Source organism: Glycine soja, chromosome 15 (genome assembly GCF_004193775.1).
Source record: "Glycine soja cultivar W05 chromosome 15, ASM419377v2, whole genome shotgun sequence".
In the NCBI taxonomy this organism is placed as follows: Eukaryota; Viridiplantae; Streptophyta; class Magnoliopsida; order Fabales; family Fabaceae; genus Glycine; species Glycine soja.
In genome coordinates, this window is record NC_041016.1 from 1313024 (window position 1) to 1329340 (window position 16317).

Here is a 16317-nt window from a genome sequence, read left to right on the forward strand (position 1 = left end):
CAACTGCCTTGCACAAATATTTTATTCGTGGATACAACTTCTACAAAACATACAGTACACTAGTTGATTATAAAAAATAAAAAAGTTACAATTTTCAAATTGAGTCTTCCTCCCATTTTGGTAGTAACTAAAAGGGTGGCTTAAATATATATTTTTTTCTTGTAATTTAGTGTTTTTTATTTTTCATTCTTTGTAAAATTATTATTTTTTAGTTTTAATTTTTGTAAATTTTGTTTATTTTATTTTTAGTCCTAAAATATTTTAGATAATATTTTAAACAGTAAAATAAACATTATCTAAAATCTAATGAGGACGAAAAATAAAATAATTATAATTCGTAATGATTAAAAACAAAAATATTACAATAATTAAAAAGATATTTAAATTTTAAACAGATTTATTTTACCAAGAGACCAACATGACTAATTAATTTTAAGTGAACAGTTATTTGGGCTTCAACATGTGTGTGTCCCACATTACATTGCCTCTTCTTGTTGATCACGAACCCCATTCCCTCTTTCTTCCTTCTTTGAAGCTGGTTCAGCACTAGGGCCATAAGCCCAACTGCAAACCAAATAGTAGAGTATATTAACAACACTCATTATGGCAAGAAGCCAATAGTACTTGTCATAGTGACCCTTGTTAATGTTATCTGAAACCCAGCTCTCTTTTCCCCCTCTGGAAGTAATGTCATCCACAATGCTGAGTATAAGAGAAGCCACCAAGTTTCCCACAGCAGATCCTAGGCTGAATAGGGATGCAGCAATGCTTGACATGCTGCTTGGAAACTCAGAGTAATAGAACTCTGATTGCCCTATTGCATTAAAGGCTTCTGCTATACCACACAAAATATTATGTGGGATGAGCCACATTGCAGACATGTCCAACACTGCCTCAGGATTATTAATATATCCCTCCCTAATTGCTTTCCTTCTCCTTATGCTCTCAACAACAGCTGAGGCTACAAAGTCCAAAAATGAGAAAAACAGTCCAATTCCCATTCTCTTTTTGGCGCTGATAGTAACTGGTTTTCCTCTCACTTTTGATGCTAGAGGAAGGATGACACGATCATAGACACCAGCAGTTACACACACTGCCAACATTATGAACACACCGAAAGAGCCTGCTGGAATTTGGAAGCTTGAAGTGATGTGTCTGTCCATTGTTTTGGCTTGGAGCAACCAAAGTGATGTTTGGCTAGTGCTGACTGACACCATGATACCGGTAGACCAAAGAGGAATAACTTTAATGATGGCTTTTAGTTCTTCCACTTGCTCTATTGTGCAAAGACTCCATTTATCTGAGGCTGATCCATCAGAGGCTATATCCTGTTCCCTATCTTTGATGATGCAAGCTTTGTTTAGAAACCTATAACATAAAGTATCACTTAAAGTCAATTATTATTTTTTTCTTATTGGATAAACTTTTGTGTGAGCACTTGTACGAAAATAAATAAAATAAAAAACTAAAATAAATTAAGCTTCTCGCATAAGTTAAAATTAACTTAAATCTTTTGGATAAGTAAAACCAGGAAGGTCAATTCATTATATATATATATATATATATATTTTTTTTCCTATAAGTACTTATAAATAAGTTTACCTAAACAAGAGAAAGTTCATCAAACTCTTCAAGATCATTAGGAAAGTAAATAAGTGATTGTTTTGAATGTCAACCTTAGTTTATCAGTTGGAGCAACAAGGGGTGAGTCCTTCTTATGGTGATACATGCAAGTGGAGTCCTTAGGTGGAAATGAAAGGTTTCTGTTCTTATAGGCAACGAAAAGCACTTGGACAAAGCCAGTGAGTAAGCTGCTGTGTGGTTTCTGCTTGACATAACGTGAAGAAATGAGGAAGAACATGAGAGTGGACAAGAACATAAGTGCTGCTGGGACCCCAAAACCCAGTTTCCATCCAAAATGGTCTTGGATGTAAACTATTCCGGTTAAGGAAAAAACCACAGCAATGGCTTGAGAAGCTATGTACCAACTTATGAAGCTCTCAAGGACCCTCGGATTGTTGGGTTTGGATTTTTGGTTAAGTTGATCAGCACCAAATGCTAAGGAGCATGAGATGCCCCCACCTCCAATGGATATGAGAGCAAAGCAAGAGAGTAAGATAGCCATTTGGGGTGTTGTTGCTGATTCTTCACAATGGCTGCATGGCCTTGCCTCTGGGACCATGGTTGTTAACCACATCACTGCCATCCCCTGTCATAACAATAGTTAATTTCTTCCCCTCAGATTCAGTCAAATTTCCTTATAATTAATGTCACTTTAATCATAAGAAACCATACTCCATGACATAACCTAAATAAATTATAAATTATTTCATATAAAGATGAATTTACGTTAACTATATAATCATACATAATGCATGGCTATTATTATTTTACTTAAATCTAATTTCAATCTGATGTATAACACACTCAACACGTACGTTACTTGAACGGAATAATAATAATGGTAAATTAGCTCGGGAATATTTGGGACTGGAGCTTTCCCTAAAGGGAGTACATATATAGTTGCAAATAATTAAACACACAAAATACGTAGTTAAGTTTATAGTGTGTTTAGATGGAATAATTTAACAGGAAAATTCATTTTTTCAAGGAATTTAAAATGATTTGTGATAAAATAACTTATTTGGATAGAGTATTTGAAAAGAGATTTAATTTTTGATATTTTTATGAATCATTTTAATTGATTAAAACAGTGAGATTTCAAATTCTCTAAAAAAATATAGAATTTGAAATTCTTTTTTCGGAGATGTATACTCTAACTCACTCGCTCAACACTCACAACTACGGGTGACCAAAGTTTTTACGGTCGATATCGATATAAGTTGTTTTTCATTGACGTTGGTCGAGATTTTTTCGGTCAGAAATTTTTTCTATGATGTCAACCAAAACTATTTTTTGTTGATATCGGCTAAGATTTTTTTTAGATGATGTTGGTTAGGGTTATTTTCTCACTAGCGTCAATCATGTGAAATTTTTGCTAACGTCGGCCAAAGATTTTTTTGGTCGTTGTCATCTAGGTTCTTTCAATTGATGTTGATCAATGATTTTTTTTGCCGACGTTGGCTAGGTTTTTTCTACTGACATCGATCATAACTAACTTTTGAGTAGACACCTGTTAAGGTTTTTTAGTCGACGTCAGCTAGGTTTTTTCAGCCAACATTAGCCAAAACTATTTTTTAGCCAATATCGACTAGGGTTATTTTTTAGCCGATGTTAGCTAGGGTGTTTTGGCTGATATCAATTAGATTTTCTTAGTCGACATTGGTTAGGATTTTTTTGCTGACATCGATTAGAGTTTTCTGATTGACATCAGCTAGAGCTATTTCTTAACCACATTAGCTAGATTTTTTGATTGATGTTGGTCAAGATTTTTTCTGCTAACATCATCTAGGTTTTTTCTGACCATGACCAACTGATCAAGAATATTACGAGTAATGAAGTTTAAACCACACCACGAACAAACATCTTGCATGGATGTTTGAGTAACACCATTCAGTTAACATCGCCCTAGTTATAACTCACCGGTACCATAATCTTTTAAAGATGCTATCAATTAGGTTTATATACACACTCACACACTAACTTCTTTAGTGTTATTTTATTAGAATTTCACCTGAAGTAGCCTTTTTCAGTGCTCACTTTTATCTCCACAGTTTGAAGTTAGAACTATTTAAAGAGAAACAATTATCTCAAGAGAGTAGAAGTTCGTTAAAAATTTCACCATGACACGACTTTTTTTTTGGGTACATATACATGCACAAAACCAAATAATTTGATGTTCTATTAATTTATATAAATGAATGTCATATTAATAATGTGATAATAATTTCTGGTCATATATTATCGATAACAAAATATGATTTTGATTCTATATTTTAAAAATATACTGAATTAATAAAAAAAACAAGGTATACACTTTTTTTTCTAAAATTATTTAGTTTAAATACCCAAATCAAGACAATTTTTTTTTCCTTGAATTGAGTCAAGTTGATTGAATTCATAAGGTTGGATAAGACTCCTGATCACCCTTATAAAAAATGCTGGGAGTAATTGATTAATATTCACACACTCAATTAATTTTTAAATAAATTAAATTTTATTTAAACGAGGTTCATTTAATGAATTACAATTATAAGTTGTTAATGAAGAGTGTAGGTAGGTAAAATGAAACTTTTAATGTCCTTGTTTTATATTTTTATTTATAATATTTATAAATATAATAACTCTCTTAATTTTAAAAAAATTGTCTCACGCTCCTTTAGTCCTTTTTATTTTAAACCTTATTCACAAACATACATTGAATGAGGACAATAAATCATTAAGCAATAATTATAACATAAGATAATTATAAATCATTAATGTAGAGTATGAATAAGTAATTAAGAGATTAAAGAAAACCCATGCATCATTAATTATTATGATGGAGCGTGATTTGGGATTTTTTTAGATTTTTTGTTAGATTTAGTTGAGATATTGTTATATATTGTGCTAAGTTTTTTAAATACATTAATGGGGGAAGTATCAGGGCTTAAAAATTAACACAATACGTTTTTGGAGTGGATTCAAGTTACGCATTTTAAACTGACTTATCCTAATTGATTTTACATGATATATATAATGATTAAAGTTGATATGGTATACTCAAATCCATGAAAGATGTAATGAGGAAATCTACGGATTATTTTATTTCCTAAATATTAAAAGCACAATTGATTATGCATAAAATTACAAGAAGATAGATAAAGTATAATTTATCTTAAATAAAAATACTGTCAAGTGTTGTGCCACGCATCCTTCCTTTTTGGGTGGTCATATTTGACTCACGTGATTAGTACAATCAAGATCCAAAGCTGTAAATATTACTAGTTTAGAATCCTTTTTTAACAAAGAATCGATGTGTCAACACTGATCAAGAGTTAATAATAAAAAAAATTAATCACAAGGATTAGGATATGAATAGTTAAATTAAGGACTAAGGAGAAAGGAAGGTACCAGGAAACTGAGAATTGAACCTAAACCAATGGCAAGGAAGCGACCCAAATAAGCATCAGCCACAAAAGCACCAATCACAGGAGCAAAATTGGTAGCGGCAAACCAATAGAACATAATTTTGGTTGCTTTCAGTACTCGGAGCCTGTAATCCCCTATCAAATACAATACCATGTTTGGCATAAGTCCAACACTAGCCAGCTTAGCTAGTGCCTCATTTGCTGCAATATTCATTTTTCAACACCCAAATTAATCAAACTATATATATGTACAAGAAAAAGGAAATTAATGCTTGTGCCGCTCATAAAGGGCTAAACATATATGAGAAAATAATGATAATATCTCAGTGTTTTACTGTTTGAAAAACTAGCTATAAGCATTGCCAAACCCATAATTTCTTTTAAGCTTCTTCATACCTATAATGAAAGGCATGGTAATGAAGCCACCCTTGCGCCTTAGTACATGTGGATTCATGTGTTGCTGGGTCGTCTCCACATGAACTAAAGCAGCCTCCATTTCCTTCTCCATGTCTAGCTTCAACTTGGTAGGAAGAAACCAGAGAAAGAATAGTAGAGGAACACTACAAATTAAATCTTCAAAATGCACATGCCAATCCTAATCTTTTGGACAAAGACCTATTTTTGCGTGAGTGCTGCGGCACTCCATACTAGAATTGCGTGAAGATATATAGATATATTACTAGAGTGGACTACGACCAATAATTTCTAAAAGAAAACTCACAAAGTCATATTATCATTGCTCCATAGATATATTACTAGAGTGGACTATGACCAATAATTTCTAAAAGAAAATTCACAAAGTCATATTATCATTGCTCCTTTATACAAGAAACAATAAATACATGAAATAAAATAATAATTCTGTAAAATGAATCTTAAATCATGATTAATTTATTTATAAATTTTATTATCAATCATTAATATTATAAGATATATAAATGAAAAAATAATTATAATGAGATTATAAAGGAAGTACTATTTTCTATGTTCTTTATCTGTTGAAATCATGAGAGATATTCACTCATTTTTTTTTATATAAATAGACAAATCATTGATCTGTTAATAATATATATATAAGTCACACTCATTTATAAGAAAACTTATTCTTTAAATAACTAATAATATTATTTAATATCACTATCACTTAAACAATTTAATTTTATAAGTAATTGTCTAATAAAAATAAATTTATGGTATTATTAATTAAAATTTGCAAACTTAATTATTTTTATATAAAAAACGGATGCAGTATTTAAAATATTAAAGACACCACTATCTTAAGTGGCGGGATGCTTTCTTCGTGGTATTACAAAGTGGATTATGCAAGTGCTGTGCCGATTAAGTATGATCACCCTAATAGTTGGATGAAGCTATGATTCATTCAGGGTTTTTCCCTAATTATTGATTGAAAAAGATATTTTAGGTTGTACTAGCTAGGTAAGAGTTGGATCAATTGCCATTTTATTGAGCTCGATTTAAATTGGCGACCAATAATTATTTTCTGTCAAAAAATATTTATGTATTAATAAAATATATTATCATAAAAAAGATAATTAAATTATGATATTTTTTAAAATTTAAGATTTCCTTAATTATTTTATAATACTCCAAAATGATACTTATTTCATGATGGATAAAGTATATTGTCTTTGAAATTACTAGTAGCTATTTATACGCTATAAGAAATTAGTAGCACTAAATTTAAGGATATGGACCCGACTAAAAGCTATTGAATATTTATTTTATTTCATTACTCAAGTTCGAATCTCATATTTTTACTTGTGATAAAATCAATCAAATGCATGTGACAAAAGCACTGCGTATTATGGAAAAAAAAATTGGGTATTAATATTCTATTAATTCCCGTAGTACTAAAAGCGAAAAATGAATCATAATGTTGTTTGTGAGCCATCGGATCAAGGGACAAAACAATTGAGTTGCAGATGGGCAATGGACACGTAGAAGACATTAATATATTTTTTTATTATAGGTGAGTGTGATTATTTCGTGTGACAATTAATGCATCTGCAAGCTAAAATATCAATTAATTACTTTATTTTTAACAAATAAGTTAAGACACTGATTAAAAAAAGATTTTTTTATTGAAATATATAAATTATATTATTTATAACTTTTTGTGATTTTTTAATAAATATTTTATCTTTTTAGTTTATGTCCTAAGCACACTAATTATGAAGATTTTTATTTTTATTTATAATATTCTTGGTGACTTGGTGTCAAATTATTACAACATGTTACTATTTTTTTATGAAAAAAAAAAGAAAAAGAGGCTGCATGAACAACTTTGACACTTTTGAGGTACCACATGGGTTGTGCGAACAATTCGTCGTTCACGATGAACAACTCCCTAAAAAAAACTACTTGTCAGGTATATCCATTTGGAAAATATGGATGGACACAGACTCAGTATTTTAAGGAATAAAACATCGTACGTATATGAAATTGTAATTACATATTATTTTTTATCTTTCCGAGATGGACGTAAAATGAAATGTTATGAGTCGGATGCTGATTTGTGAGAAATGAACCATTTGTGTTGAATTGGAGTTTGAATTTTCAAAAGGTGACGAGTTCATCAGAGATTCAGAGTGTTGGTTGAGCTGATGAGATCTAAGATGGGTAGATGCTTCGTTGCGATTAAGATGTCATAGAAAATGAGTTAATACATGTAAAGATATTTTCTGGCATCATGATCCCTGCAGATTAATATATACAAAAAGATACGATGTCTGTAACTTTTACATCTTTCCTCACTTCTATTCTCTAAAAATATGTTTTTTGAAAATCATTTTATAAAATAATTGTTGAAACATAAAAAACAAAAACACAATAAAACACACGCTTATTCTTTTCAAAATTAAACCTGTTTTAAGAAGTCAGACTTGTGACATTAATTGTGCTTTTATTTAAAAAAAAAACAGAAAATTGTTTAATTAATGTAACAACAGATATCCCCGAAATTAATATTTACTTCTTTTGATTTTGTCATTTTAGAAAAAGGCGTCTCGCAGTAGTGAATTTTGAACGAGACGAAATAAACTTATATTGTTCAGCAACTGTGGTATTAGACTTCGTTATTCTGTTTACTTTTGACTTGTTTTTGATTGATGACCAATATTGTCTTTACAGGCTCAAAGACCTTTCATAGCATATAGACTTCACATATGGCTATCGAAGATTGCAGAACCTAGACAAGGTAATTAATCTTTTCCTTCGTACTGCTGGAATCTGGACGCATGGTAGATGTGACATTCTGGATAGGCATCTGCATTGGAACGAGTCATTTGTTTATCTTATTTCGCATTTGAATATTACATATATGTACTATTTAATCTTATATTTATATACGGCATTTCATATTAAAGTTCCATCAACGGTATTGAGTGAGCTAGGCTTAGAATTCAAGATTCACATTAATTTAAGTTTTCACTTTGTTTAATGTTTATGGTTTGTTCTACAATGTCCCATTCATTTTCTGCGTTCCTTCCTTAACTCATTTAATTCTAATTAGTTGTTGTGCTCATTTTGCCAAGTGCCAAGAGAATCGCATTCAACTTGGATTTATCTTTGTATTAAGATTTCTTCACACACATCTAACGTTAGGGACGTATGGAACATATGCTGCTTTACTACTCAAATTAAAAGAAGAAACTAATTAATGTCCTCGTCTTCCAATGGCTCCAACTGTCAAAGGAAAAGCCAATTATTTGATTATACTAGTTTGGTTCCCCTGCTATTGGACAGGCCATGAAAGCTGAATGGTGTTAATGTAAAAAATAAGAGTTAAGTTTTTTTATATAAAAGATAAGTAATTTTGAAGATTGAAATATTTTCAAGATAAATATTAATTTATCTACATACTATTGATAGGAAAAATACAATTAGATGTCAATGTAAGCAAATTCACACATAATGGTGTGCGCCTGTGTGTATACATAAATGAAATACTTTTGTATATTCGTATATTATTTTTTATTAAGCTTTACTTGAACCTTTTAAAGCAAATTAGTTTTTTATTTATGTCTATAAGGATTCCTATATAAAACATAAAAAAATATTATTTTCCAATAAAATATATTTAATATTATTTCTAAAAATATTTATTATTAACTTTTTCAAAATTATCATATAAATATTAAGCAACAGAATATGTTTTTTTATTTAAATTATTAAAAATAAAGTTAAAATATTATTTGTGATAAATATAATAGCAAATTAATAGATTTTTAAATTATGAATTTTTTAAAAATAGTTGTATTTAGTTTCACAATAACAATACATGTATTCAAATAAAATAGGTTAAAATATGATTTTCATCTTTATAAATATAAAAATATTCAAAATTCATCGTTATAAAATTTTCACCCAGAACTAGGTTTGAATAATCCTAACTTACATATATGAACCTACTTGTAATAAAAAAAATGACAGCTTTTTCAACTCCATTTCATTAGTTATATGTGTAATCTATGCAGAAAATGACATTTTCTACCTCGGTTATACTTAGAACAGATGCAACAATTCTAAAGTTTTTCATTAATCTCAACCCAAACTTCACAACACAATTAAATCTTTACATGATCTTTTTCCATAAATGCCTCATCAGTAGAAAAGGTGGTGAAAGAATGGAAAATTGGTTGAGCGGCAAAATAATGTCATGAAAGAGATACGTTGCAGGCTAGACCTTCTATCTATTTTTATAACAGTAAAAGTAGTATGCTTAACTTATCAATTTAATCCATTGTATTAAAATTCGTCAATTTAATCTCTAAATTTTAAAATGCTTTAATAGGTCCTTAAATTTTTTTAAATGACTCAATTAGGTCTTTAATTTTTTAAAATGCATCAATTAAATTCTTTACATCAAATAAAAAGTTGTATTTTTAATCTCTTAAATTCTGACAAAAGGGCTAAAACGAATATTCTTTTAATTTAAGAGACTACAAAATACAAAATTTTATTTGAAAAACTAAGAAAATAGACTCCCTAAGTAGAAGTATTAAAAAAACCATTAAGACTTAAATAATTTTTTTTTTCTCAACAGAACCAAAAGGGTTCCAGAAAAATTTATGGTCTACAGCATTTTATAGTATTATTCGCATCTTCATACACTAACCGATTATACATAATATATGTGTGTATATTCATCTATAGCCTTATTATAAATGCGACTACTGGTCAAAACATGGAGAGAAAAAAAAGATATTATTTGAGAGTGAATCACTGGGCATTAAGTGTATTTGCCCGATCAACAATATGCCTAGAGGAGCAATTCAACATATCACCTAGTTAACTCTTCTTCCTCCTTTGAGCCATTTTCTTTACTAATCTGGAATTCTTTGTCAACCTGACTCCCATTCCTAAATTCAGTTGAAGGTTCTAATTCCCTTGAGCCATTTTCTTCACCTAACTTACGTACTTGTACTTGCTCAACGGTAGGTCCATAAGCCCAACTGCATATTAGATAATACACTATATTAAGAGCACTGAGTCCAGAAATAACCCAGTAGTACTTGTCATAACGACCCTTGTTAATGTTATCCAAAACCCAACCTTCTTTCCCCCCTCTTGAAGTAGCATTTTGTACAACGCTGAAGACAAAACTAGACACCAAGTTTCCTGCAGCCATTCCCAGTCCAGAAAGGGAAGCAGCAACACTGGACATGGTCCTAGGAAACTCTGTGTAATAGAACTCATTTTGGCCTATTGCATTGAATGCTTCAGCTATTCCACCCAAGCAAAGTTGTGGGAAAAGCCACATTGCAGACATATGCAACACACCATTGGCATTGTTAAGATATCCCTCCTTGATTGCTCTCCTTCGCCTTACGGATTCGACAATAGCCGAAGTTACCAAGTGGATAAAAGAGAAAAACAAGCCAAGTCCCATTCTTCTCTTTGCACTGATCCTAACCGGTTTGCCTCTTATCTTTGATGCTAAAGGAAGAATGGCTCGGTCATAGAGAGCTATCCATAAAAATATTGTAAGTACCATGACTACACTAAAAGAGCCAGGTGGCACTTGGAAGTGTGAGGTGATGTGTCTGTCCAGGGACTTAGCTTGCAGCAATCCAAATGAGCCTCCAATGTTAACTGACATCATGATCCCTGTAGACCACAAGGGAATCACTTTAATAATGGCTTTTAGTTCCTCTACTTGATCTACTGTGCAGAGTTTCCATGGATTTGATGCTGAACCATCCGAGGCTATTTCTTGTTCCCGATCTTTGATAACACAGGCTCTATTCAGGAAACTAGATGATAAAACATAAGCTGAAGTTAAGTGTTTCATTTCATCCACAGGATATGCAAAAGATAAAGAATAAGTAATACATATATTGATAGTGTATAGATTTTTATAATGTCTTTCAATCACAAATCGTCCTGTATCATAAATTTATAATAATAATTATTTTAAAATTCACACAATAGATGATTTCTGATTGTTTGACAATGGAAAAAATTTTAAGCTCATACCAATTAATCTCAAAGATAGCATGGTAATTTGATTATACCTTAGTTTATCGGTTGGAACGACAAGGTCTGACTCCTTCTTATGATGGTAATGTTCAGGGGAGTTGTTTGGTGGTAATGGAAGTTTTCTGTTCTTGTAGGCAACAACAATCACTTGTACAAATCCTGTGAACAAGCTGGATTCTACTTTATTCTTTACATAAAGTGGAGAGGCAAGGAGGAAGGAGACAGTAGATAAAAGCATGAGTGCTGCTGGAACTCCATAACCCACTTTCCATCCAAGATGATCTTGGATATAAACTATTCCTGTGAGAGCAATTATGACAGAAATAGCAGCAGAAGCATAATACCAGCTGAAGAATATTTCCAAGACCCTTCTGTTGTTGGGGTTATCTTTTCTGTTCACCTGGTCTGCACCAAATGCTAAGGAGCATGAAAGACCACCATTTCCAACAGACATGAGAGCAAGGGCAGAGATTAAGATTGCCATTTGCCCTCCTGTTGCCGATTTACAGCCTCCAGCTTTATTGCTACTGCAAGTGGGAGGCCGTGCCTGTGGGATCATAGCTGTTAACCACAGCAGTGTCATTCCCTGTTGCCAAGGAAAAAAAATGTTAAGGACTTTTCAGATGACAGCACTTTGTAAAAACAACATCAAATCTACTAATCCTATTGGAAGACTATCATCATTGATCATCCTAATAACCGAAGAGTGTTCACAAGATTGGCAAATTCCATAATGGTAGTTTAAAAATTGATGTGCAATAGAATCATCAGAAAGTTCACATAAAAATATTCTCTTCCGTTGTACCTATCTAACATTCACAAAATTATGAAACTTTGACAGAACTTTTCCCTTGTATTATTCTCTCTTTCTCGTATGAGGGAATTTATTGTCATCATCCATTTGTGAATAACATAAAAGTATTATGTTCGAGGAGACTTGAACAGAAACAGAGGGCTTAGCAATCCAATCATATAATATTCATTAGCAACTAACTTTATTCCCATCATAAAAGTGACCACCTTTACCTTCTCTTTCAGAAAATCGAGAGGTAGTAACAATGAAGAAAACTCGAACCATTTTCAAATCAATTAGTTAATAGTGTTTATCTCAGGAATCTGCCACCCTCACTGAGATTCATTGCTCTCATATTAAACAGCTCAAAGGGCAGGAGGAGAAAACAAACTCTAAAATTGAATGATTCAAGTAAAAACACGAAAAAAAAGTACAAGAAAAACAATACCAGAAAAGTGATGGCCGAACCCAACCCAACAGCGAGGAATCGACCCAGATAAGAATCAGCAATGAAAGCACCCACCACAGGTGTGAAATTGCTGGTAGCATGGGACCAGAGAAGTATCTGGGTTGCTTGGGCAAGGTGAAGCCTGTAGGTCCCCATCAAATACAGTATCATGTTGGGCAAAAGGCCCAAACTTGCCACCCTCGCAAGTGCCTCATTTGCTGCCAAAAAAAACAGTGAGTCAAAGGAAAAAAAAAACCAAGTAGTGTTCTGCGAATGAGCAAGTATACTCATTACTCACCAATGATGAAAGGCATGGTAACAAGACCACCCTTGCGCTTCTGTGGTTGTGAAATGTGCTGGGTGGCCATTTCACCTTCAAGGGAACCAAGCTCCACTTCCTTGTCCATTCTCGTTAATCAGTACAAGGCTCGACCAAGAACAAAAAACACACACACAACCAGCAAAACTTAAGTATGAATGTTATGTTCATGCAGAGTAGCAAATATATGGAGTACTGATGTCAGTGCTTGCGTTCTCTCGGACAATCAATGGTCTTTTGCGTGTTCATACAGAGAGAGAGACTCCATGCATATCTGGAATGCACCGTGTCTGTGTCCCATCACTCTTCACAACTTACAAGATAAATTACCAAATAAATAGTGGGCAACAATTGTGGAACCACTTAACATGTTCATGTTCGTGATGTGTTCTGACTCATGAGTCAAAGTTTGTTTCAATGATTGTAATCTCAAGTCATAATTACCGACAAGAATAAAAAACAATTTCTGGTTGCGTGAATTGGATCGTGTTCACACTTTAAACTAGATTGCCAAAGGGTGGTATATTTATTTTTCTTTATTTTCTCTACTATATTTAACTTAGACGGCACAAATATAAAATGCTCACACATTTTGAGCAGAAAAGATAAGTTTTTAAGAGTTTAATTTTTATATACAGTTAATGTAAAAATATATATATATTATTAATCAATTAGTTTATAAGTTTTTTTATTACTATATTCGGGTGAAATTGCCATCAAACTTAAATTCAGAATTATTCAAAAGAACGACATGTTATAAATTAGAATTTTTTTTCTTTACCATATTATAAATTAGAATTAGAATTCTCAAACTTGAATAATGAAATTTTATTCTGTCCTCTTGTCTCTCTCAACTCAATTATACATTAACAAGGCACTATGTTTTCTATTTTTCTTAGAGGTGCATTTCATACATTATTTTTTTTAACTATTTCAAACCATCACCATTTTATCTATATCTATATACTTAATTTTGATAAGTACTTATCCATTTTAATTTAACAATAATCTTATATCACAATTTACATTATTCATTATAAATTCAAAATATAATTTATTATTTAAAATTTTATTTATTATATATTATTTAAATTTAATATTCTCATTTCTCGGATTAAATTTGAATTTAAATTAATTTTTATTTATGAATATTAAAAAAATCAATTAATTTTTTTAATTAGAATTTAATTTTTATATTTCAAATTTTGACTACCATGTTGAGTTAACAGACAAAGAGATACTGTATGTTGACTTAAAAAATTTCACTCATAATTTATTTCTCAATTTCAAAAATTCTTATCTTCAATTTATTTTTCCTGATAAAATAAAATCTCCATTGCAAACAATGAATATATATATTGTTATATTTGTTTTCTTAAAGAATGATAATTCATTTTTATAAGGAAGTGACATGCATATTTTTTTTTATGAATTTTCTATATCCTTACTTATTTTATCATTTATATTAATATAAATTAATTCTTATATGATAGTTAAAAAAAACTACATGTGAATTGCGCGAGTCCAAAAATTAGTCAGGTTCGCATCTTATAGCTAGAGTAAGATGATAATGTAACCTCTTTCTAAATAAAATATATAAAGCTTAGGTCCCCCATCATTTAGATGTATGTTATACATAATTCTTTTTTGTTGCTTTTGTAAGTACATTTGCTAAAATATATCGAAAGATAAATATAAATATTTTCTAAATGTATAAATAGATGGATAATTTCAATATTAAAAATAAATTTAGACTCATACAACACGCATGAACAAAATTGGTTTACACTGTGAGAAAGCTATTTAAAAAAACAGTATCTAAAAAATCATATTTAGAAATGAAATAAATAATTAAGTTTAAAATGTAATCAAAAGGACATTTCTATTGAGCTTAAATTGCAAAGAACTCTAAGTATGATTAAAGTATAGTAAAGTTATATGTCACAAAAAGAAAAGTAGTAAAGTTATACGTGTTATGGATGAGAGAAACGATCAAAATAGAAATACACTTCAAACTATGAAATTACAAATCAAAATCATTCATTACATTAAACGTCCCAAAGTAGTATGGTCAGATCAGAGATTGTAATTAAAACTTTATTGATGAGCATTGTTGAAGAAGTTGTAATAATTAGAAAAGTCATCCACCTATAAGCTTGTAAGTCCAATAAAATAAAAAAGATAGTAAACAAGAGAAAAAATTTCAAAATAATGGATTAAAAAAGTATTAAATTATAATAAAACATGTTTTTTTCAAATAATTCAAAATGTTAATGTGATTTAAGATAAATTGTTCATCCTAAGTGTAAAATTCTTTTCACACTTTAATAAAAAATGGTCATATGATTATTTCTTATATTTTATTCATACTCTTTATATTTGATAAAATAAATCAATCACCAAATTAGTTCTTAAGAGTAAGAAAGAAAAAAAAAACATTTCTATATATTAAAGTTATTATAAAAAAATTTAAAAATATAACTTCAGCCTTAATAACTTAGATGCCGATATAATTGAAAGTAAATTATTTATCCTCCTGAATTAAAATTGATTATTGTAACTAATAAATGTAGTTTATGCTTTTTATTTAATATTCATCTCTTTCTCTTCTTTGTAATATCTTAAATAAAAAAATTCAAGCACAGGGTGTGTCTTGCACTAGCAAAAATAGAAATACTTAATATAGAAAAAGTGTGTTATTCCACTGCCTTAAACAGACTTTTTTTTTAGAAGAAAAAAATGAATTCAAGTTCAGTTTGTTTTTTTTTTATCATGAAAATTTAGGGTAAAGGAATGGTGCTCGTGCAAGGTAGAGAAAGCGTCCAAATTAAAAAAGCGCTTATAAAAATGAATTCAAGTTCAGTTTGGTCTCTTAAAAACTGGACGTAAATAATTAGTTATTTGCGCATGCACTATAAAGAAGTGTGTTATTCAACTGCCTTATGCCGATCAATAATTTGGTTCTAGTACTCCTTCGTTTCACACCGATCACGATCGATTGGGAGCATATCAGTAACATGCGTGGGATGCATATATTTTTTTATTTTAATAGTTTATTTATTTTTGTATGCATTGAATAAACTCTGTGAATGATCAATTTAATCCTAGAGGTAAGAATACATCATTTTAGTCCTTAAAAAAATATTCAGAATGTTCTCAATTTTTAATCTATTGTTAATTTTAGTTCTCACGTTAATTGAAGGTAATTAATTCATACTAATAAAAA

At 30.4% G+C, this 16317-nt stretch overlaps 2 protein-coding genes across 2 annotated transcripts; both read right to left on the reverse strand.

Moving 5' to 3' along the window:
- Positions 1–379: 379 nt before the first annotated feature.
- On the reverse strand, positions 380–5702 carry LOC114387089 (protein NRT1/ PTR FAMILY 1.2-like). Its single transcript, XM_028347212.1, has 4 exons — positions 5427–5702; positions 5014–5231; positions 1677–2209; positions 380–1368 (listed from the first exon to the last, which is right to left on the reverse strand). The coding sequence occupies exons 1-4, from the start codon at positions 5536–5538 to the stop codon at positions 477–479; spliced, it is 1755 nt and encodes a 584-aa protein (XP_028203013.1). The 5' UTR covers positions 5539–5702; the 3' UTR covers positions 380–476.
- Positions 5703–10074: 4372 nt separating this feature from the next.
- Positions 10075–13413, reverse strand: LOC114387832 (protein NRT1/ PTR FAMILY 1.2-like). Its single transcript, XM_028348040.1, has 4 exons — positions 13071–13413; positions 12773–12990; positions 11567–12117; positions 10075–11305 (listed from the first exon to the last, which is right to left on the reverse strand). The coding sequence occupies exons 1-4, from the start codon at positions 13177–13179 to the stop codon at positions 10333–10335; spliced, it is 1851 nt and encodes a 616-aa protein (XP_028203841.1). The 5' UTR covers positions 13180–13413; the 3' UTR covers positions 10075–10332.
- Positions 13414–16317: the final 2904 nt, after the last annotated feature.